Source organism: Podarcis pityusensis (genome assembly GCF_964106645.2).
Source record: "Podarcis pityusensis genome assembly, chromosome: 4".
Classification (NCBI taxonomy): Eukaryota; Metazoa; Chordata; class Lepidosauria; order Squamata; family Lacertidae; genus Podarcis; species Podarcis pityusensis.
The window spans coordinates 46,151,938-46,175,328 of NC_138027.1; the positions used below are offsets into that span (position 1 = coordinate 46,151,938).

Consider the following 23,391-nt stretch of genomic DNA (forward strand, 5'->3'; position numbering starts at 1 on the left):
GCCCAGGGTTCGCTCCGATTGTTTAGAAATACACAATCGCTTTGAGGTCCTCTCCCCTAGCATGGAAGACGAAGAGCAGACTCCATTTGAGGATCTCTCCCTCATTACAGTCGATCGGGTATATGAAGACGAGCAGCAAAGTCAGTCCTCAGGGAATGTGCAGGCGACCTTGGAACGGACAGCTCACGGAAGAACCCCGACCAAACCTAAGAGGAGGCGTGTAGTGGTGATCGGGGATTCCCTACTGAGGGGAACAGAAGCAGTGATCTGTGGGCCTGACAAGATGTCCCGGGAAGTGTGCTGTCTCCCCGGGGCTAAGATCCAAGATGTAACTGAACGACTGCAAGGAATCATAAAACCCACTGACAAATACCCCTTCCTCTTGGTTCATGTGGGAACCAATGACACTGCAAGCAATAGCCTCCAGAAGATCAAAAGCGACTACGAGGCTCTGGGCAGGAAATTGAAGCAATTAAATGCACAAATTGTCATCTCATCTGTCCTCCCAGTTGAACGACGTGGCCCAGGGAGAGAGGGAAAAATAGTGGAAGTGAACAGCTGGCTTCGCAAATGGTGTAAACAGGAACAGTTTGGATTCTTAGATCACGGACTGCAGTTTCTTGAAGATGGACTTCTGGCAAGCGATGGGCTGCACCTCACAATGGTTGGGAGGAATGTTTTTGCCAAAAATCTCAGAAACCTCATCAGGAGGGCTTTAAACTGACTAATGTGGGGGAGGGAGACAGTGCTCCTGAAGGTAGGAGTCTATCAATTGATGAAGATGATCATCCAAATGTCATAGACCAAATGGAGCAAACAGCACGCAGACCTAGTGGTGGGAGGAAAAAATCCTTAAATAAGAGACACGGGGGAATGATTAATGGACTTCAATGTCTGTACACTAATGCGCAAAGCATGGGAAATAAACAAGATGAGCTTGAGCTCTTGGTACAGCAAACTAAATATGACATAATAGGCATCACTGAAACCTGGTGGGATAAGTCCCACGATTGGAATGTAATAATGGAGGGATACAATCTATTTCAGAGAAACAGACCAGACAAGAAAGGAGGAGGAGTGGCGTTATATGTCAGGGATGTGTATACCTGTGAAGAGATCCAAGATTTAGAACCTCAAAGTGAGAGCATTTGGGTCAAAATTAAGGGAGAGAAGAATAACAGTGACCTCATTGTGGGAGTTTACTATAGATCCCCAAGCCAAATGGAGGACATAGATGATGCCTTCCTGGAACAGATGGCCAAGCATGCAAAAGGATGGGAGATAGTAGTAATGGGGGACTTCAATTACCCGGATATTTGTTGGATGTCAAACTCAGCCAAGAGCATAAGGTCAAACAGATTCCTCACTGGCCTTGCAGACAACTTCATTGTCCAGAAAGTGGGAGAAGCAACAAGAGGAACAGCCATTTTAGATCTGGTCCTAACCAATGTTGATGACCTGGTTAGTGGGGTAGAAGTGGAAGGGTCATTAGGCGCGAGTGATCATGCTCTTCTGAAGTTTACTATACAGTGGAAAGGAGCAGCCAAGCATACTAGGACTCAATTTCTTGACTTCATAAAACTTAGGGAAGTACTGGGTGAGATCCCATGGACAGTAATACTAAAAGGAAAGGGAGTTCATGATGGCTGGGAGTTTGTTAAGAGGGAGATAGTAAAAGCACAACTTCAGGCAATACCAATGAGACGGAAACATGGAAGGTGCCTAAAGAAGCCAGGGTGGCTATCTAAAGAACTTTTAACTGAGTTAAGTTTTAAAAAGGATGTGTACAAAAAATGGAAAAGGGGGGAAACCACCAAAGAGGAATTCAAACAAATAGCCAGCACGTGTAGACACAAAGTCAGAAAAGCTAAAGCACAGAATGAACTCAGGCTTGCTAGAGAGGTTAAAAGCAACAAAAAAGGCTTTTATGGGTATGTTCGTAGCAAAAGGAAGAACAAAGAAACAGTGGGGTCACTCAGAGGAGAAGATGGTGAAATGCAAACAGGAGACACAGAAAGGGCTGAACTCCTCAATGCCTTCTTTGCCTCAGTCTTCGCCGATAAAGAAAACAATGCCCGACCTGAAGAATTTGGAGCAAATGATTCAGCAGAGGAAACACAGCCCAGAATAACTAAGGAGATAGTACAAGAATACTTGGCTAGTTTAGATGTATTCAAGTCTCCAGGGCCAGATGAACTGCATCCAAGAGTATTAAAAGAACTGGCAGATGTGATCTCAGAACCACTGGCAGTCATCTTTGAGAATTCCTGGAGAACAGGCAAAGTCCCGGCAGACTGGAGGAGGGAAAATGTTGTCCCTATTTTCAAAAAGGGGAAAAGAGAGGACCCAAATAATTACCGCCCAGTCAGTCTGACATCAATACCAGGGAAGATTCTGGAGCAGATCATTAAGCAAACAGTCTGTGAGCACCTAGAAAGGAATGTTGTGATCACCAACAGTCAGCATGGATTTCTGAAAAATAAGTCATGTCAGACTAACCTGATCTCGTTTTTTGACAGAATTACAAGCCTGGTAGATGAAGGGAGCGCAGTGGATGTAGCCTACCTTGATTTCAGCAAGGCATTTGACAAGGTGCCCCATGATATTCTTGTAAAGAAGCTGGTAAAATGCGGTCTTGACTATGCTACCACTCAGTGGATTTGTAACTGGCTGACTGACTGAACCCAAAGGGAGCTCATCTTTTTTTTTTATAAGATATTTATTGAAATTTTCAAAGTGTTACCACATAAAATAAAAGCAGTAGAAAATACAAAATAAGCATAATTAACAAAGTAGAAAAAGAAAAAAAAACAAACCCCTTCCAACCGTATGAATACAAATTTAAAGATAAGAAAAAGTGACAAAAAAGAAAAGAAAAAAGAAGAAAATATAGAAATACACCACACACAATTAAAAAACATTTAAAAACAAATTCATTATTCTCAAATCCTCAACTGTCATTACCTTCTTTCTTTGACCTCCTCCTCCTCCCTTTCTTTGTATCCTAGTTATTAATTATCCCAGCAAATCCTTTCCATATTTCATAATATTCTGTCATTACATTACCCTAAACTGTTTTAATCTTATCTTTCTATAATAAAATAAACCTTAAAGCTTGAAACTTAAATCTTATCCTTACCAACTTCTCATAACCATAATATTCTTTCATAATTCTTTAAACATCTTTACTAAAGCCAAGTAATTTCATTCCAACATTTTTCTGACATTCATCAATTTTATAAAACAGTTCTAATGGTAGAAAAAAGAAATGCAAACAAATCCAATCTTCATCCAACGTCCCTTCCTCCTGGTTCCGGGTTTTGTCAGTCCTTATTATCCCGTCGATCTAGCCCATTAACCTGGCAGCCTTATATCCGAGGCCCTCAAGTCTCTTCCATGTCCCTTCCGCAGCTCTTCTTCATATTTGTAACTGTATTTTCCCTTGTCTCCTGCTCGTGGTAACTCCAGCTTGGCAATATTTTTAACCCTTCTCGACAGGTCAGCCCCTTTTCCATATTTAACACTAAATTCCATATGGTATTTAAAAGCATGTTTCAAAGATCCTCCAAAATTAAGAGCCCCCACAATCCCAAACATCTCACGGCCCATTGCCAGATTTGAGAAGTCCAAACATCCCAGCATAGGGGGGTCAATCCAGCCCCCCATTTCCAAGCCAAACCAAACTTTTTCTTTCCAAATCTGGTTTTTTCCAAGTTCATTTGTCAAATCCGAAAACTCATATTCCTGTTGGGCCTGTTCTGTCAGGACACACTCCTGATTTAATTCCTGAGTGGGCTCCACATATTTTCCCACTGTCTGTTCAAAATTTCCCACTGCCTGTTCAAAATTTCTAGTCGAAGTCACCATCCAATTCACCTTTTCATGTAATTGTTCCAGTAGGGCATTTGTTTTATAGAAAGCACACAACAAAGCTTCTGAATACATTGTCCTGCAAGGTCAAATGCCTGTTCCCAGGATTGTTATCTGTAACAGCTGCCGGCTCCCTGGAGTTGGTTACAGTTACACAGTCTCCCTCTAGGGGGAAAACTTCTATTTGTTCTTACAACAAAGTTTCCCTTTTTGAGATACTTTGTCGATATTTGTTGCTTAAAGATGCGAAGGGAAGCAGTGGAATCACTATGTTTCTCTTCTTTTAGCTATCTGTCAAAAACGCTTGTCTCTGGTCAATGAACTTCAAACGTCAGTCCTGACACCCCGCTCCAGGATCAGGACGGAGGAAAGTTACTTTACTTTAAACTCACTTTAAATAGTCTGGAAAAGATCCCCCTCCTTCTCCTGCTGTCGAAGGGGGGTCCACAATTTTAAATGATGAAATCCAATCCTTTAAAGGCGATTTTCTAAGCTCTAGTTTACGTTGTCTTTGCTTTATTCTGTCTACAGAAGAACGGAAGGCTGACTTCCTGTTTAAACCCTCCCGTTTCGTACCAAATTTAAATAGGTTTTTAAAATCCAATTCCTTTCTGCTCGCAAGTCCTTATCTAATGTCCAGTTGTTCAAAGTCTAAGTACTCACAGGTGCTTATTTTAGAGTCCGAATTGTCCCAGGAAAAAGGCAGCGCTCTCCGGCAACGGCTGTGCAGCTTCGCTCCACGGAAATAGCAGCTGACTCACAGCACCGTGCCACTTCCCCCTCTTCACTTCGGAGCCCGTTGGTGGGTTCCTTAGCGAGTTGGGGGGGGCGCTAAAGGTGCCCACCGAGTCCCATGGTCACAGGCTTCATCCGCCTGTGATTTTTAAAAGGGTCCCCGCTTCGCCGTAGCGGAAAAGACCCGTTTCCCGCGGAGCTAGTCCCTCCTGTTCAGAGGGAGTCCGCCTTTGCCGATGGCGCCACCCCGGAAGTCTCATCAATGGTTCCTCTTCATCCTGGAGAAGAGTGACTAGTGGGGTGCCACAGGGTTCTGTCTTGGGCCCGGTCTTATTCAACAACTTTATCAATGACTTGGATGATGGACTCAAGGGCATCCTGATCAAATTTGCAGATGACACCAAACTGGGAGGGGTGGCTAACACCCCAGAGGACAGGATCACACTTCAAAACGACCTTGACAGATTAGAGAACTGGGCCAAAACAAACAAGATGAATTTTAACAGGGAGAAATGTAAAGTATTGCACTTGGGCAAAAAAAATGAGAGGCACAAATACAAGATGGGGGACACCTGGCTTGAGAGCAGTACATGTGAAAAGGATCTAGGAGTCTTGGTTGACCACAAACTTGACATGAGCCAACAGTGTGACGCGGCAGCTAAAAAAGCCAATGCAATTCTGGGCTGCATCAATAGGAGTATAGCATCTAGATCAAGGGAAGTAATAGTGCCACTGTATTCTGCTCTGGTCAGACCTCACCTGGAGTATTGTGTCCAGTTCTGGGCACCACAGTTCAAGAAGGACACTGACAAACTGGAACGTGTCCAGAGGAGGGCAACCAAAATGGTCAAAGGCCTGGAAACAATGCCTTATGAGGAACGGCTAAGGGAGCTGGGCATGTTTAGCCTGGAGAAGAGGAGGTTAAGGGGTGATATGATAGCCATGTTCAAATATATAAAAGGATGTCACATAGAGGAGGGAGAAAGGTTGTTTTCTGCTGCTCCAGAGAAGCGGACACGGAGCAATGGATCCAAACTACAAGAAAGAAGATTCCACCTAAACATTAGGAAGAACTTCCTGACAGTAAGAGCTGTTCGACAGTGGAATTTGCTGCCAAGGAGTGTGGTGGAGTCTCCTTCTTTGGAGGTCTTTAAGCAGAGGCTTGACAACCATATGTCAGGAGTGCTCTGATGGTGTTTCCTGCTTGGCAAGGGGTTGGACTCGATGGCCCTTGTGGTCTCTTCCAACTCTATGATTCTATGATAGCTCATGTTTGTCCCTTTATAAAATGAGCTCGTTCCATTCGTGTTCCAGTTGTCCAAATTATCCTTGCCTCACCCCCCTGGCCTTCTACATTTGGAATGTTACAAACTGTTGTACTGTGGTATAAAATATACTTAAGAAGACTAACACAGCATCAGAACATACACACAGCAGAATATTGTGAGGATACAGATTTAGTGGGCGTGGGCAGAAGTTATATTGTGCAAGTGGTCATTGAACTTCGTTGAATCACGACCATGTTGTTTGCAAAATATGGCAAAAGAGGGAATTCACCTCTCTTATGTGAAGATATAACACACAAAACTGCATGTTAACTGAGTTGGCCGGAAGTAAAGTGGTGGCTGGTTTGTGCAAAAATAAATAAATCTGCATTTGTTTTTATGGAGATGTCATTGAGGGGCCTGATCCTGGGGCTCCACAAGGAAACAGATGGGGCTTTGGATCCTTGGCTGCTTCTTACCCACACTTCCCCTGAGTCTACTACTCATGGTAGCTCTACATCCATAGAGCTTCTGCAGTATAGGGTATGTTCCTTTGTGGAGTGGAGGTGTTCCTCCTGACAGCAGAACTTATCTCTATGAGAGTAGAGTCACCTTTGCCTCATCCTACCCACCTTCAGCCAGCAGCTCTTGAGATTGCATTTTAAGCCTCTAAATTCCTATTTGAGTGCTGAGGTCATTGCCAAGTAGTAGCAACCTTATCAAGACTTTTATTTATTTAGTTGCTGGTCTCTTTACCAAAAGAACAGTAGTGTTCATAAACTGTTAATGCTGCCAGATGAGATTTATGAATTCACCAACAAAGTATATTCCCTTTTTTGTACTTGAATTAGTTTATTTCTTGTTGTTATAAGACACAATAAAGTATAAGCAATATCCATCATGCCCTAACCAGTTATAGCAGTTACCTTGCAAAGGTTAAGAAGTTTCAACACTTGCTATCATTACACTACATATTTTGATAGAACTTCTGGTATTTTTTGACTGAAAACCTTACGGTTGCTAGTAGAAATTAAAGCATATTCAAAGCAGTTGGACTTTTCCAATGCAAAACATATTCAAAACAGCTGGACTTTTGGGGTGTAGGTGGGTGTAAGTAGGAGAGTTTACAATTTCTTGGAGTGGAGTGTGTGTGTGGGTGTGTGTGGGTGGGTGGGTGGGTGGGTGGCTGTATATATAATCTAAAAATCAACTGTTACACTTTTTGCGCAACATTGCCTGAAGTTCCAAAGACACACTTGGAATGTGTTGGATGCAAGCTGACTTTCTCAGCTTGAAAGCAAGAGATTTTATGTCTCCTATACATTTTTAATAATGCTTAAAATTATGTACAACCAAACTAAAACATGTTATTGCAGTGTTCAAAGATGAGCAAGCAAATGCAATGGTTATAAACATTGTTAATAAAAAGTGAAAAGCATTGATGGATAATATGGTAAAAACTATTATATTAAAAATAAGGAAAGCTAGAAAGGAGTAGAAAGATAGCAAACCACCACTGTACAGTTGTTTTGAAACACTACATAAAATAATTTGCCATATAATAGTTGGTATCAACCATCATCTTCACTGGCATTGACAACTAAGATAACATAAAAGTAAATCCAGTAGAAACTGAACCATTCTTTCCATCATTTTAGCAGAATGGAAAGAATAGTTGCTCTTTGTATCAGAGTTGAGGCACATTTATCCGACAGCTTGTATTACCTTTTCTGTATTGTAATTCAACCCTCAAGCACTGGAACGTGAAGACTTAGAGCATCTCAGCATGTAACAAAAATCTCAGCATATAACACAGAAACTGAATTCTCTTTGAAGAAATGAGGAAAACAGAAGACACTGGCCATTTTTTTGCTTTTTAAAAATGGAAACATTATCAGAGTTGAACAGCTGGGAACAAGTCAAGGAACAAACACACCTTTTGTTGACTGTTTTGTTTTATTCTGTGTTGGTTTTAGCATTAGCTATTATAGTTTTGGAAGTGAAATTAAGTTAAATGTCTTCTAATCTTCATTTTCTATGACAAAAGATGGATTAGTATATCAAAGGGGAGGTATTCTATCCTAGGCCTTGTAACATTCAGAACGATTATCTCATTGTAGGGTACTTCTGGCAAGATGCAGATTTCTATGATTATTGAACTTCATAATTAGCAGTTCAGTGCCCAGCTATATATGCACCTCTTCTAGCTAGAAATAAGTTTTAAAATAAAGGGGTGCATTTTTAAGAAGCAGAACATGTGGCAGTAATGTTGTTGGCATCCATCTGACTCAAAAAACAATGAAGTGCACCTCCAAGGGCGAAGTCAAACCACTGGAGAATCACAGCACCTGCTGTGGCTGTAGAAACTGCTAACTCATAACTGCTGCCTCCTGCCCTGATTTTGCTGTGTTAGCAGTACTGAAGTGCTGCGTCTGGGCAGTGTGTATGGAGGTCCTGGGCTGCCCAGAAAGCAAGACCCCTCTCTTGGCCTTGATGATGTGGTCCAATGGAAAGCAGAGCAACACATTTGGCATGTTCCTTGGCTGCAGGAGTTGGCAGAAAGAGGTGTACAATACTCCATCCAACCACCTTAGGTATTCCACTCCGGATTTGTGTACGGTTTACTCCTTAGCCTTTTCTTCTCCTGAAGATGTTCCACAAGGCAGCACTTATGGATTTTTCCTTGGGGTTTATTCCTGGAGCCTCTCTCACAGATGAGTTTAGCCAGAAGGCAGTGGAGGTTTAGGATCAGAGTTTTCCTTCTCCTACCTTCCCAAGTTGATGAGCCCTATCTGCTCTCATGTCGTCCTACAGAATGTGCAGTAACCGCCTTCTTGATAACTGGACCCACTATTGGTCTCATCCATTCGATTCACCAGAGCCTGTCTTTGCATGCAAGGGAAGTCCCAGACTCACCAAAAGTTTGAGACCCATTGGCTACCCTCACCTAGATTAGCCAGCCTGTTGAAACCATTCCCAGCCTGTGGCATATCCCAAGTTGACAGCTTCTAGGAGTCACAGGTGAGAGCTGAGCGCAGGGTAGGGACCAAAGGTGGACAAACTATCCCATATGGATGAGGATGTGTCCCCCACCAGAAGTACTATCCCTTCCCTTACACCCTGATAATTTTGTTGTCTAGTTTTTAACCTGTAGGCTGCCTATTTAACCTCTCCAGATGTACATAAGAATAGCAATACAGTAGTTTTTCCTTTCATTGATCAGTGGTTCAGATAATCCTTTTGTCTTCCCCATGCCTCTCATAAATGGAATTAATCTTTCCTTGATGGTAGCACAGGAAACAAGAAAGCACAACAGATTTAGGCAGAGATGATACTGAAAGTGCTATGCTTAATACAAGAAATCACCTTTTCCCTCCTGTCCCTTTATTTAAGATGGTTAATTGTTATTAATTAAAATTGAAAATGTGCTGATGTAACCAAGGATTAGATCCCTCATGCCACAGAGAAAAGTCTTACTTCTAATTAATTTGCAATACACATAGGGCTGCATTTAGTTGCAATCTGTGATGTGATTAACTTAACTAAAGCACATAGCATTATAGTGTGTTATTAACTCATATTTCATTGAAAGGTCATTTCCCCCTTGGTTGTGCCTTGTAGAAGCTTCAGTTAAATACCCAAGCATTTAATGCACAGGATATCAAAGTTCCTTTGTTGTGTACACTTAGCATTTTTAAAAATCAACTCCATAGTTTCTTAACTACCTTTCAAAAGTAATTTGAAAGTGTGAGGTGGGTTCTCAGGGCTAATAATGAATAAAAAAGGTATCCATTAGTCCACTAGGGTTTTCAATTTAAAAAAATCATCTATCACTTTTTGTGGGTTACAAAACATTGCCTTTAGGGTGAGAATTAGTTAGCCCTCCCCTCTGAATGCTGTTTCCTGTTTCCTGCTTCCTACTACTCTACCCTCCTTATCAGGATTCCTAGGTGTTGTGAGAAAAGAGACAGTTCTACCCTGGTCCTGTTATCTCTCATTCTCAAAAAGCTTAAGGAACTACTGGGTGAGATCCCATGGTCTGAAATACTAAAAAAATGCTCAAAGAGAAGGAAGTTGAAGGTGGATGGGAGTTTCTAAAAGGTGAAATATTGAAGGTAAAAATGCAGACAATTCTAACAAGAAAGAAAAGGGCATCAATAGAGGCATCAAAAGAAACTGGTGTGGCGGCAGAAGGCACTTACAGATGATCTGAGATTTAAGAAGGGTGTGTTTAGGAAATGAAAGAAAGGGAAAATCAAAAAGGAGGCGTGTACATGAGTAGCCAATAGCTGCAGGAAGGAGGTGAGGCAGGCCAAAACTCATAATGAGGCAGGCAAATGTTGTCCTCATCTTCAAAAAGGAGAAAAAAGAAGACCCAGGTAACTACCGACCAGTCAGCTTGACATTGATACTAGGAAAGGTCCTAGAACAGATAATTAAGCAGTCAGCCTGTGAGCACTTACAAAAGGATGCTGTAACTACTAAGGCCCAGCATGGGTTTCTCAAAAATAAGTCATTCCAGATTAATCTCTTTCATACTTTTGATAGAGTTACAAGCTTGGCAGATCAGGGGAATGCTGTGGATGTAGTGTTTCTTGATTTCATTAAGGCATGATATTCTTGCAAGGAAGCTAGTAAAATATGGGCTGGATAAGTTAACTGTCAGCTGGATTTGTAGCTGGTTGACTGACCAAACCCAAAGAGTGCTCACTAATGGTCCCTCATCATCCTAGAAAAAAGTAACAAAGGGGGTGCCACAGGGTTTTGTCCTGAGACTGTTGTTGTTCAACGTCTTTATAAATGACTTGGATGAAGGAATTGAGGGGATGCTCATCTAATTAGAGAGGTTTCTAATCCCACAGAAGACTGAATTGGGATTCAAAATAACCTTAATGAGAACTAGGCCCAAAGCACAATAATTAATTTCAATAGGGACAAATGTCAGGGTTCTACACTTAGGCAGGAATAACCAGCTGCACATATATAAGATGGGGTTGGTGGGGGGAGACACCTGGCTTGCCAGTAGTACATGTAAAAGATCTAGGGGTCTTAGCAGACCACAAGCTTAACATGAGTCAACAGTATAATGAGTCAACAGTATAATGCAGCAGCAAAAAAGGTAATGTGATTCTAGGCTGCATCAATTAAAAGCATAGTGTCCCCATCAAAGGAGGTAATAGTACCACTCTATTCTGCCTTGGTTAGACCACACCTGGAATACTGTGTCCAGTTGGAGAGGCACAATTTAAGGACTATATTGACAAGCTGGAGTGTGTGTGCAGAGGAGGGTGACCAAGATGATCAAGGGTCTGGAAACCAAGCCTTATGTGGAATGGTTGAGGGAGTTTGACATGTTTAGCTTGGTAAAGAAGAAACTGAGAGGAGATACGACAGCGATCATCAAATAACTAAAGGACTGTTACATGGAAGGTGGAGCAAGCTTATTTTCTCCTGCTCTGGAGGTTACAGCCCGAACCAATGGTTTAAGTTACAAGACAGAAGATTCCAACTAAACACCAGGAAGAATTTTCTGATGGCAAGAGCCACAGTGGAACAGTCTCCCTTGGAAGATTGTGGAGGAACAGAACCTCCATCTGCCTTCTGTTTAAGGACTTCAACTTTCTCACCTTAAGGTGAGAGATGTTTGCAGAGCTGTCAAGAAAACCAGAAAAAGAGCTCAGCAGTTGCTGTGGGTGCTTTTTAGTGATGTCATAACTTTGCTGTTTGGTGATGTCATAATCATTTCTGCCTTTAGAGAAATATTGCCAGTCTCTGTCTTGGATAGCAAGTTTTCAGGTAGCTAAAACACATTTTAATGAAAACTACAATAGCCAGAGTAATTATTCTCCCACTGCCCCAATAGCTATTGACTGAGCTGACAACACAATGATTTCTGAAATTTAGGAGAAATCCCTGAAGTGCCTGGAAATTGACAGGCAACCAATGGCAGTCCTTTAATAGCAAAGTAATGTACTCTCCGCTACTAATTCCAGCTAACAGTGGCAGTCACTGAATTCTAGAGTAGCTGAAGTGTCCAAACAATAAAAGGCTGGCACACATAGTTATTGCTATAATTGGTCCTTGAGGTGACTAGGTGATAAATGATGGTATCCGAGATCCCTCTCTTAAAGGATAAAGCTGTAGCTTCTGCTGAAACTCTTTGAATCTAAGGGCAATTTGACATCACCATTTTAGACTGAGATATGGTGAAGCAGTAGTTATTAGTTAGCAGGTTTCGTTTGTTCTTTTCTTGTGTATTCCATGCTTTTATTTTGTATTTTTAATGTTGTGAACTACTCTGAGAGCTACACATGAAGGGCAGTATATAAATAAAATATAAAATAAAATAAATAAATAAATATAATTGCTACACTATTATGCCAGTTGAGAACTCACTTCAGTTTTCCCATGCTATCACCATGAAAATATGTGAAGAAGAGAATTTCTAAAAGGTGAACATAACCCAAATTTCCATTTCATCCATCCTTGTAAAGGAAATAGAAGGGTCTCTTCACCACAACTACAGACTGCTAGAACAGCCTGAAGTTGGCTTCAGATTTCCTTTGGCTCCATCTACATCATGAATTCAAAACTTTGTTGATTGGGGGGTGAAAATAATGCCTTGGTTATTGCTGATACCCTTCAGTTTCTGTAGCTGCAGTGAAGCCAACAGCAATATCAACATGCAAATTTTGGTGCTGGGTCAAGATGTTACCCCAAAATAGGATAACAGTTGGGATGGTTTGCCTCCATTCAAATTACAGAAACATGATTATTTATTATTTATTGTATAGTATAGTTAGGAACATTTAATTGACTTTATAATTTATAATTGCAGACAATTCACCTTATTCACTTTGTTCTTTGTTTGTTTTGTTAAGTCATTATGACCTATTTTCAAAGTTAAACCAATTTCAAACTTGGGAGGTGGAAGAGGGAATCAGAAGAAAATACCCAGCGAAGTCATGCTCAAAACAGACCCACTTGAATCAGTGGATAAGTATATTGATTGCAATGGGTCTGTTCAATGACTAATGTTGGATATCACCTAGAAAGTTTGTTCTTGTACTTAAGCACGCAAAGCATAATTCTGCTATTTAGTATTTCTACAGTGGTTGTTCAGTATAATAACCTACAATCACACCTCTTTCCTCCTGTGGGGTATGGTTGCTTGCCACTTTCAATTCCTTAGACCAGAGCTTTCCAAACTGTGTCACGACACATTAGTGTGTCAGTTGCAGTGTGTAGGTCTGTTGTGCAAATGCTTGGAAAGGAGTTAGTTTAACCTCCATAGTAAAACTGAATTTCTGTGTCGCAAAATGCATGTTTAAAAAGTGTGCCACCAACATACAAATTTGGAAGGCTCTGCCTTAGACCAATACTCATCTAATCAGAAAATGTCCGTACATGCAACTCACAAGTACAGATTGTAATTTCATTACAGGGGTATTTACTGAACTTGAGCAAGCTACTCATAGTAGTAATACAAAAAAGAACCATGCGATATTTTTAAAGAAACTGACAAATGCGTGCATTCAGTGCAGTAGCCTCAGTCTCACAAGAGTTGGCACTGCTATCTTCTTCCATGTAAAGGTTTAAACACTTATTACAGCATGTCATAAATTTTAACTTGTAATTGAAAATCTTTCCACTTTCTTAAGGGGGGAAAATCTTGTATCACTTGCTACATAATTACAGGCTATGCAGCTGGTCTCTCAGGCTTTGCTAGAAATTTGAAAACATGAAACGCTGCACAAGCCCTAATCAAATTTTATTAAACGTTAAGCCAAAGAAATGTCATCACCCATACCACAGCATATCAGAGAGTAACAATGGCTCCATATCTAAGCCTAAATAAAGCAGAAGATTTGGGATTTGATTCTGGCCATATTTAGTTAGAAGTTGTTATGGATGCTCTCCATCATTTAGGGACCTCACTGCCCTTCAATATAAATGTGTCAGTCCTATTTGCATGAAACACACATCAAAAAGAAAACTAGTCACATTAATAAGCTACTTGAAGAGGCACACCATTCCTACTAGTCAGTTTACATTTTCCAAACACTTTAGGAATTATATCTAACCACTTTGATTGACTACCTTTGGAATATTCTGGCGGCCAGAATCTGGCCTATATTTTACAATTTACACTCTAAAACAGGCATAGGCAAACTCGGCCCTCCAGATGTTTTGAGACTACAACTCCCATCATCCCTGACCACTGGTCCTGTTAGCTAGGGATGATGGGAGTTGTAGTCCCAAAACATCTGGCGGGCCGAGTTTGCCTATGCCTGCTCTAAAGCAACAGTCAATTGTAAAACCTATTATTTCAGTCATGGGTATCAAGCTGGTGATCTAACAGTTTCTTGTTTACCTACAGTAGTTTGACATGAGTCATACCTGATTAAATGTTTTCCTTGTCTTTGTGAGGTATGGTGGGTTTAAACTTACGCAGATTTTTTAGAACAATATATACAGTGGAATCTCGGTTTTCGAATGTAATCTGTTCCGGATGTCCATTTGACTTCCGAAATGTTCAGAAACCGAGAATCAATGAGCTGACTGCAAAGTCAATGGGGAGGGGGAATGCAAAATGTGCCTCAGAAGCCATTTGACTTCTGAGGTGCATTCAAAAACAGAAGCATTCACTTCTGGGTTTTTGGTGTTCGGCTTCCAAAATGTTCGGCAGCCGAGACGTTCGAAAACCAAGGTTTGGCTGCACCAGGTATTTTTATCCTTGATAAAATACATGCTGTGTTGGGTCACTGATTCAAATGGGCTACTCCTATAATAAACCTTGTAACCAGCCAGAGCATAAATTCTGCATGGTACTGTTTTTAAAATGCCACTATGTTTTCAAAACAGATTATGAATTTGTTGATATTTATTCATGATCTATAAATGTAAAGGAAGAAAATGCAAATGAAACAATAAATATATGTATGTTACTAACAATATTTTGCTCTAATCTGTTTCCAATAATTTCTCTTCAGGATTTGCATTTGCTTTGACTTAATATTGAATATGTCTGATGTTGTTGTAGGCAACACTGGTGGTCAGTTCATCTGATTCATGCATCCCCAGGGTGGCATGAATGCTTCTTGCTCATTGCTGTATTCTTGTTGTTCCAGTAATGAAAGTAAAGAACCACAATGTGGGACAGGTAAATGACATGGCTCCTTTTCTGACCTCTTTACAGATATTATCAAAGAGGGATGGGATCCACCCACAAGGAAGTAGTATACGTATGAGTGTATAAAATTAGCTCTGATGTTTAGGCATATGAAATATTAACTACCAGATGTAACCTATGGCTACCTTCACTCAGAGAAGTCCTGAGAATTATGATTAAAGTTGGGAGTGGTTGTGTGATGTTTCTCCAATGTTTCTCACGGACATAGCAGAAGACATATTTTGCCTGTATTTCTCCATGTTTGATTAATTAGCCAAGGACAATGACTTTTGCAAACTTCCTGCCTCTCACACTCTGTCACTTTAACAACAGCATCTGCCAGGCCAAGACTGATCCACAGGCTAGAGGTTTCCCACCACTGGATTCAATGGTGAGAGCTCTTTGCTCATTCATATTTGTCAGCCTAAAGGCAAAAACATTGTACTGTGGAAGCACATGTTCAACAGGAAATAAAAATCCAGCATTCAACTAAAGTCCAAAACATTTTTCTGATTAATGTGATCAAGTACAGCAATCAGAATCACCAGAAAGGAGAATAGCAATTAGTGTTTTTCATACCTTCCTCTTGGCAAGTCATTGTCATCTTTCTTCCAACGCACTGTTGGCTGAGGATCCCCTTGTACCTGGCATCTGAATTCTACAACTTCTTCCTCCAAAACCACTTGGTTGATTGGTCTCCTGAGAAATGTGGGTCGTTCTTGAAAACAAGAGTTCCAAATTAAACAAGTTGGCTTTATTCAATTTCAAATCTTTGGGAACAATCCAGTCCTCAGCAAACATAGTGCCTGTATGCTCAACTGAGCCTTGTTTCTCCTTCTCCCACTAGAAACCATAAAGTGGAATGACAGGTGTGCCTTTCATGTCTCCAAACTGAACTCCTGCCTCTCTGCAAACAAGTTATTTGTGCTCTGACAGGAAGGCAGAAATGGGACTCTACTGAGCACATGGGAATCCTGTACAGGATAAATGGAAAAAGCTAGGTATTTGCTATGGCCATTTCACAAACCCAAGCAATCAAAAACAGTTGCAGTTACTGCATGAGAAATGTGTTCATTTATATTATATATGGAGACAAGATGTGATTGCAGAAGCTTCATCTCTTGATTGCTATCACCTCAGCTAGTCATGTGAGTCAACCATAACTTTTCCAGTGACCATGGGTAAATTGAATACATGTTTCTTTAAGGCAAAGCACAATACGTTGCATGTTTTAACCATAAAGAGTTTGCAAGAAAACAATCACAGAAGTGCATACTAGATACCAAGGACATGCAAACCGAAGTATTCATTATTTTAATTTTGCACCATCTCTACGATTTTCTGTATGACTTCCAGGAAAAAATAGTAATTTCCCAAGTTGTGTTCTCAGAGAGTATTGTGACTTTGTCCAATAGCTAATTATACTACTATAGAATGATCACAATGAATGCCATTGCCAAAGCAATTAACATTCTTTATGCAAGATTAACTGGATTTGAATCACCTGCATAACTTGCTTGCAATGTTAATCTCTCAGGAGACAAAAGAATATTGGTTTCTTGTGTATGCTAAATAAAGTATTGTCTTACATCACTCAGTTAAGTTAATTTCATAGAAGATTTCTGGAAATATGACTTGCTGTTTTAAAAAATCTGCCTATAAATTTTGGTGGCATAATTATAATTGCTGTTCTGTCAACAGCATTCAACAGATAAATTAAAATCATAGCTATAGATAACATGTATAACGTAGCCATTTTATAAGCTTTAGCTGAGTAAATAATGAACATTCTCCCCAGACTTTGTTTCTGTGTGAATATTAAAAGCTTTTGAAGAGGGCAATAAAATAGGTCACAGTTATATGTCGTGTCAGCTGTTTGGACTATGGCTGTTATGACCTTTATAACTTCGAATAAACTTTGCTTGTAGTTATAAATGTTTGCTACCTATCACATTAATAAATTCACAGAGGCTTAAGTTATGGTACAGCACTTGGCAGGACATACAAGAGCAGGACATTTTCAAAAATATAAAGTACTGGGGAAATTCCTTACTAGCCCTCATGAAGCTCCCACCAATGAACTCAAAAGTTCCGCACTGGTAAAGTGCCTTCTTAAGTTCACTCAGCTTCTTTCTTCAATATGAAGACACAAATCCCTTTGCTCCTCTGCCCATCTGACACATCTTAGAACGCTCAATTTCTACCCCCCACCTCCAGCAGCCGTATTCACATTTTCTCTCTCCAAAATGTGTAGTTTATATCACTGCACAGTCAGGAGACATACTAAAACGATTGATAAGAATTCCCACTGAAAACAACGGGACCTTATCTGAAGGCCCATTGGAAACAATGGAGCCATGAGCATGCCAGTCGAGATCACAGAGCTCTATTAAAATAAAAACAGGTTTGAATGTTAAATGTGATAAAAATGTGATGCGATATTAGCTGCTCACTTGAGTATCTTTCTGCCTTAGACTCAGGTGAGGTGTGTATGCATGATACCAAATGCTAAAAGAAATGCAAAAAGGAAGTATTGAAAATAAAGCAGGTTACTACAAAAAAATGTAAATTGAGCAACTGCTACTTCAGCTGCTACTATTTCTACCACCACTGTGTCAGAGAAAGCTGGTTTGAGATTAAAAGAGTAGTAATACTCCTCAAATAAAACAGAGAATATCTGATTTTAAAATTAGGATATACCACTTTTCTCCAACAATGCATCAGAACAAAAATACACAAAATTTGACATGTGGTCCTGTGCAATTTGGCTACCAATGAAAAGAGATGTAGTTACTATCAATGCCTATGGCTTGCCATGATGTTTATTTATTTTAATAAATACATATTTCAAATAATTTCAATTTAATTATTTATTTAAATTATTTGAGGCTGCTAAGAATAGGGAAGTGTGTATGTTGCCCGCAAACAGTGGAAAGAATATAAAAGTAAAAAAGTACTAAATTACTAGTGCCAGTTGTTGTTAAATGAAAGCGCTAATATTCTTTACTTTTTAAAAATCTTTATGAAAGTTTAAATAGTGACTTATTGAGTTAATCCTGCCCTAGAGAAAATTCCTTTTTAAAAAGTACTGTATGATATTGTTGTTGTTGTTTAGTCGTTTAGTCGTGTCCGTCTCTTCGTGACCCCATGGACCAGAGCACGCCAGGCACGCCAGGCACTCCTGTCTTCATATTACTGAATGCAAGATTGTAAGGCTTCCAGAAATTGATCCTATCTTGATCAGTGGAAAAATCCTTGACCAGCTTTGGAAGCTGGTGACCCATAGTTTAGCCTTTCTACTTACTTATTTATTTGTATATATGCCTTGCAGTCCTTTGACAGAACATATGATGGTTTCAGATACTTTTCCACCATACACCGCAAGGGGGGAAAACCTTGCAAATCGTCACTCTGTCTAAATTTAACAAACAAGCTCTAAGAAACTGGTGGATTGAGGGCTGTTTTATGCTAGCATACACTCAAAGCTATCTTTTTTCACATTTTTTGCTCTAATATATAGGAGTTTATCCAATGGTGGCTTTGTGCTCATGGAAAGCACTTCCACTCAGGTAAGGTTGTGCACATGATTTTCACCAATGACAGCTGTTCTGAACTGCAGGGCAAAAAGAATGGTTTGCAAATGGACTGGTGAAGGATGTCAAAAACACAAGAGTGATCAATTCTAGTGCTTTATTATAAGGAAGAGTAAACACAGCCTTCCAAGCCCCACTCCCGTTAAAGATTCAGGATGGACCAAAACGAAGCAAGGAGAGGTCTTCACGACTTGTTTGCACCCAAGCAAACATTTATACATTCTTTATACACAAAGCATCATATGTCACTTTGGCCAGAACCTCCCATTACTCCACCTGGCTGATGAGGGCATAGGTGGCAAATATCCAAGTCCTTCTCTGGGCCCAGAGCCCAGCACTCCAAGCCCACAGATGAGCGTAACGTCAAAGCCAGTCAATTAGCATAAGCATAGCAAGTGCATAAACATAGGTGATCTCATATTTACAACTATCACCAATTTATTTCAGAGTTATATTGACTACCAAGATGGCATTTACAAGGCTTCTGGCACAATCTCACCTTTGGTCCAAACAGCTAACCATAGAGCCCCTACCCCACCCCATGCCCCCTGGAAAGAGTAGGACAGGATACAGAAGGCTGCAGCTGGTGGACAGGATCAACCACAGCTTGCACAAGCAGTGCAAAGCCACTATTGGCTACAATCCACTACCTATAATGAAGCAGTACATAGACAACTAAGAGCATCTTTGGATGTTACTTTCTATAGAAAAAATTCAGCCAACTACAAGTCTAAGAAACTTTCTCCATTACCTCAGAGAAACCAACAACTGAATTGATACTGGATTTCTGTGTCCTTAACAATGTACATCCACATAACTTAAAGAATAGGGATCCTGACAACATAAATGATGCATTGTGAATCATGTTACTTTTGTGAATAAAAACATGTATTTATGACAGATACATATTAGATATTTAGATGCATTTCTAACACATATATTTAATCTCAGTTTGGGTTTCCTATATATGTAGTGGGTTACTAGAATGGAGGGGTGTGTAGAATTTCCACGCTTACTAAAAATATGCCCTGACAATGCTGCTTGTTAACATACAGGAAATATTCTCAATTTGCATTGGACATTATCCAATCAAGACCACATCTTGGTAGAAGATTCTGAAAATCACATTTTCCTTAAGTATATTCCTTAAGTATAGGTACTCATAGCCCCATTTCTCTCTTTTTATTTTGTTGAGTGTATTTAAAGTTTTAGTCCAATGCTATTTAAGAAAAATGCTTTATGTACAATTCTAATCCTGACCTCCCTACTGTTCCCACAGGACACCTGGTAACCAGCCTACTTACTGTTACTCAGTTTCACCAGAGGCAATGCCTCAAGCTAAATTCACAGCATGGGGACCTAAAGCTCAGTTATGAGTGACATACCAAAATTGACTTTTGGTAGAAAGCATTTCAAGACCAAAATAATAAGGGACTGAATCCTGGAAATGTTTGAAAACCAATATGTAGAAACATTTAAAACAGGATATAGACAAAGCGATGTTTTAAAGGAAGAAGAAAGATTAATCAGCAAATGACTAATTAACTTCTGTCTATCTCTTTCAGCACTTTCTGTGGACTTGCCAGAAATGTTATTAAATGCTTTCAGTTTCCCACACAAACCAACCTTAATTTCCTGTTCTGGGTTTTATTTTAAGTACATGACCAACATTTACAGGTCTGGGTTTCTAGAAAAAGGCATTTAAATCAATATTAAACACCTAAGGTGGAATGTTTAAGTGCCTTGAGTTGCTTAAGGCAGACTTCCTGCGGCCAAAATAACAATTACTAGTGTTAACTTTAGCACTTCCATGGCAAGTTAACTTCAGCATCTTCATGGTAGGTCATACTGCTTAAGCACATTAATAAAACTACCTCAAGTAGTCAGAAAACTCATCATCCAACATGGTGAAATTTTACCATATCCTTATATGAGTGAGTTGCTCATGGAAAGCAATGTCATCTCAGATACACACAAAACACAGGTAAACACGACTTGCCATGATAATGGTATGTTTGGGGTTTTGTTTTTTTAATGTGTGGTAATTCAAACAAACAGCATGGTGCTAGGTCCATGCTTATTGGAACTTATAAATCAAGTAAAATGCATTTTAACTGGAAATTAGAATGCCTCCTCCCCATGTTCTATAATTTTATCATGTTGCAAAAGTCACTAGGTAAAGCCAATATAAAAATGTAATATGTGAATCATACTGAAAATTGATGTTGGCCCAACATCAAGGGGTCATTTCAGAAAAAGGCAAAACATGCTTGCCTAGCTAATAATAATGTTGGCCCATAGCTTGCCACAGTCTTTCCTCCCACATGTCTGCCCCACTTTAAAAACTTTTGCCAAGTGCGTAAAGATGAATGCACACAAGTTAAATGTGCATAAGTTGTGGGCTTACAGTACATATTTTCATTACATTTCCTTTTGATACTGTTTCTTCTTCCTGCCTACATGGTCTGGAAGAAGGAAAGTTAACCAAATTATTAACAGACACTTAAATAATATTTGTTTGCCATTCTCTTGTATGAACCACTTTCTACATCCAGTGCCTGACAGACATGAATGTTTATGCACTCCTGAGGTTGCAAAGCATTCCTATTTTAACTACCTTCAGATAACCAAATAGTGTAGTTCTGCAGATTTTGTACTGGTACCAATGGAGATCCAAAGAAGCATTCAAGGGAAACAGTGTATATCGGGGACAGACAATTTCAGTCCTGAAAAAGTTTATCTAAAGTTATTTATTTGCTCTAAAGCTATTATAGTGGCTACCATGGAGTCAACGCAGAATTTAAATGTGAGTTTCCTATAATACAGACCCAACGCTATAGCCTAGTACGAGCCTCAGAAGTCCTAATAAGTTCAATGGGACTTACTCCTAGTGAACCCCACTAGCTTGTGTAGTGGATGAAATGCATATTAAATAGACAATAATGTCTGATAAATTACTAGTAAAGAGAAAGTCTTTGGGCTGTATTCAACTAACTTTTGCTCAGAGTTGTTGGCATCTGTCTGTCTTGAGAGACAATGCAGTGTACCTCCAAGGGTGAAGTCAAACCACTGGAGAATCACAGTGCCTGCTGTGGCTGCAGTGACCAGTAACTCACAACTGCTGCCTGTGTTGCTTTTGCTGTGTTAGCAGCACCGGAGTGACCTCTCCAAGGCACAAGCCTGGGCAGTATGTTTGGTGGCCCTAGACAGCTCAGATGACAAGACTCCGTTCTTGGACTCAGAAGTTGCCAGAAGAATTGTCCACTCCACTCTGAATTTGAGTAGCATTTACCTCTTAGCCTTTTCCTCTCCCAAAGATGTCCCACAAAGCAGCGAGCTGATCAGAGCAGATCCATGGAAATTCATTGCCATGACTAATTTAGGTCCATTAATCTGAATGGTTCTACTCTGAGAAAAAGTTAGTTGAATACAATTCTGGCCAGCTTGAAGAATGAAAGAAACTGAGATCTGCCAAAATAAACTATTTTGTGGTATTAAAATGTGTACTTTTACTTTAAAGAAGTGGTGAAAAATAAAGACATTGATTAAACTCCCATGTGTAGAGGAATATATACTATGATGATCACTAAAATGTTCTTTTGGATAGACATTTACATTTACAAACGATTTTCATTCCTAGCACTAAATTCCTTTAGCAAAATTCATGGGATGTTCTGTATTTTCAGACAGCAATCCACATTGTTTCCAAGGAAATATTTCACTATATTTCCAACAGTGCAAAGGAAGATAAAAGGCTTTAACTAATTTAACTATGTGGATCTGAGTAAGTCCTAACCTTAATCCAGTACCTGTAATGGAAACGCTAATGCAGCATTATGGTTTTACTTATCAGAAAACAATTATTCAGTGCAGGAAAGCCATAAACTAACGTGGGCAATTCTCCATTATTGTAGATGTGACAGTAGAAAGCTAACTTTTTCATATATATTTTGTGCCTGCAGCTCAATAACAGAAGGAAGCAAATATCTCAGAAGTTCCCTTACCAAAGACAGTGAGCTCTGCTGGGTCACTATCCCGTTCTCCCACCATATTGGTGCCAACACATGTATACATTCCAGCATCACTCTTTCTTGTGTTCGAAATCATAAGCTTTCCACCTCTTATCTATCAGGGGGAAAATGAAAAAAGTCTAAGTTTTAGCACACTGTAAGCGGTTTCATATAACTAAAGATGAAAAGAAAAACACAAGCAGCAATATTTATAAATATTAGCAAATGTAATTACTATTTCTAAAGTACTATTCTTCATGTAAGATTACTGTAATTTTTGTTCCATAATACACACCTAGTTTTTAGAGGGGGAATGCAAGAAAAAAATATTCTTTAAAGGGAGCGCTGAGCAGAGCCTGTATGCATCCCAGGCTCTGCTCAGCGCTCCCTTTCACGTGCTGCATGGAGTGTGTGTGTGGCGCTTGCAGGCTTTTCCCCGAGGAGGGAGAAGGGCAGCCCGTCGCTGATGGGTTGCCCTTCTCCCTCCTCGGGAAAAAGCTCCGCATGGCTCTTTAAAGGGAGCGTGGCTCTTGTGGGCTTTTCTGGGAGGTGGGGGAAGGGACAGAGCGCGGCTAAGCCAGAAGCTAGAACAGCGAGAGGGATTGCTGCACAGCGCTCCCTCTCGCTGTTCTGGCTTCTGGGATAGCTGCGCAGCCTGCATTTCCTCCATAACACGCACACACATTTCTCCTTACTTTTTAGGAGGGAAAAGTGCGTCTTATAGAGTAAAAATACAGTATTTAAAA

General features: G+C 40.0%; 1 protein-coding gene and 1 long non-coding RNA gene across 23 annotated transcripts in view; one reads left to right on the forward strand and one right to left on the reverse strand.

The window, feature by feature from the left end:
* ROBO2 (roundabout guidance receptor 2) overlaps positions 1–23,391 on the reverse strand; it is an 835,262-nt gene that overhangs the window by 151,666 nt on the left and 660,205 nt on the right. For all 22 annotated transcript variants that reach the window (XM_081003977.1, XM_081003969.1, XM_081003975.1 and 19 more), the window contains 2 exons: positions 22,640–22,760; positions 15,622–15,760 (listed from right to left, as the gene is read on the reverse strand). In XM_081003977.1, coding sequence (XP_080860103.1) covers positions 15,622–15,760; positions 22,640–22,760 — 260 coding nt within the window. The remainder of the gene's footprint in view (positions 1–15,621; positions 15,761–22,639; positions 22,761–23,391) is intronic.
* On the forward strand, positions 11,627–20,260 carry LOC308476425. Its single transcript, XR_013985885.1, has 5 exons — positions 11,627–11,666; positions 14,914–15,033; positions 15,890–16,190; positions 18,563–18,611; positions 20,201–20,260. It is a non-coding gene; the product is annotated as an uncharacterized lncRNA (long non-coding RNA).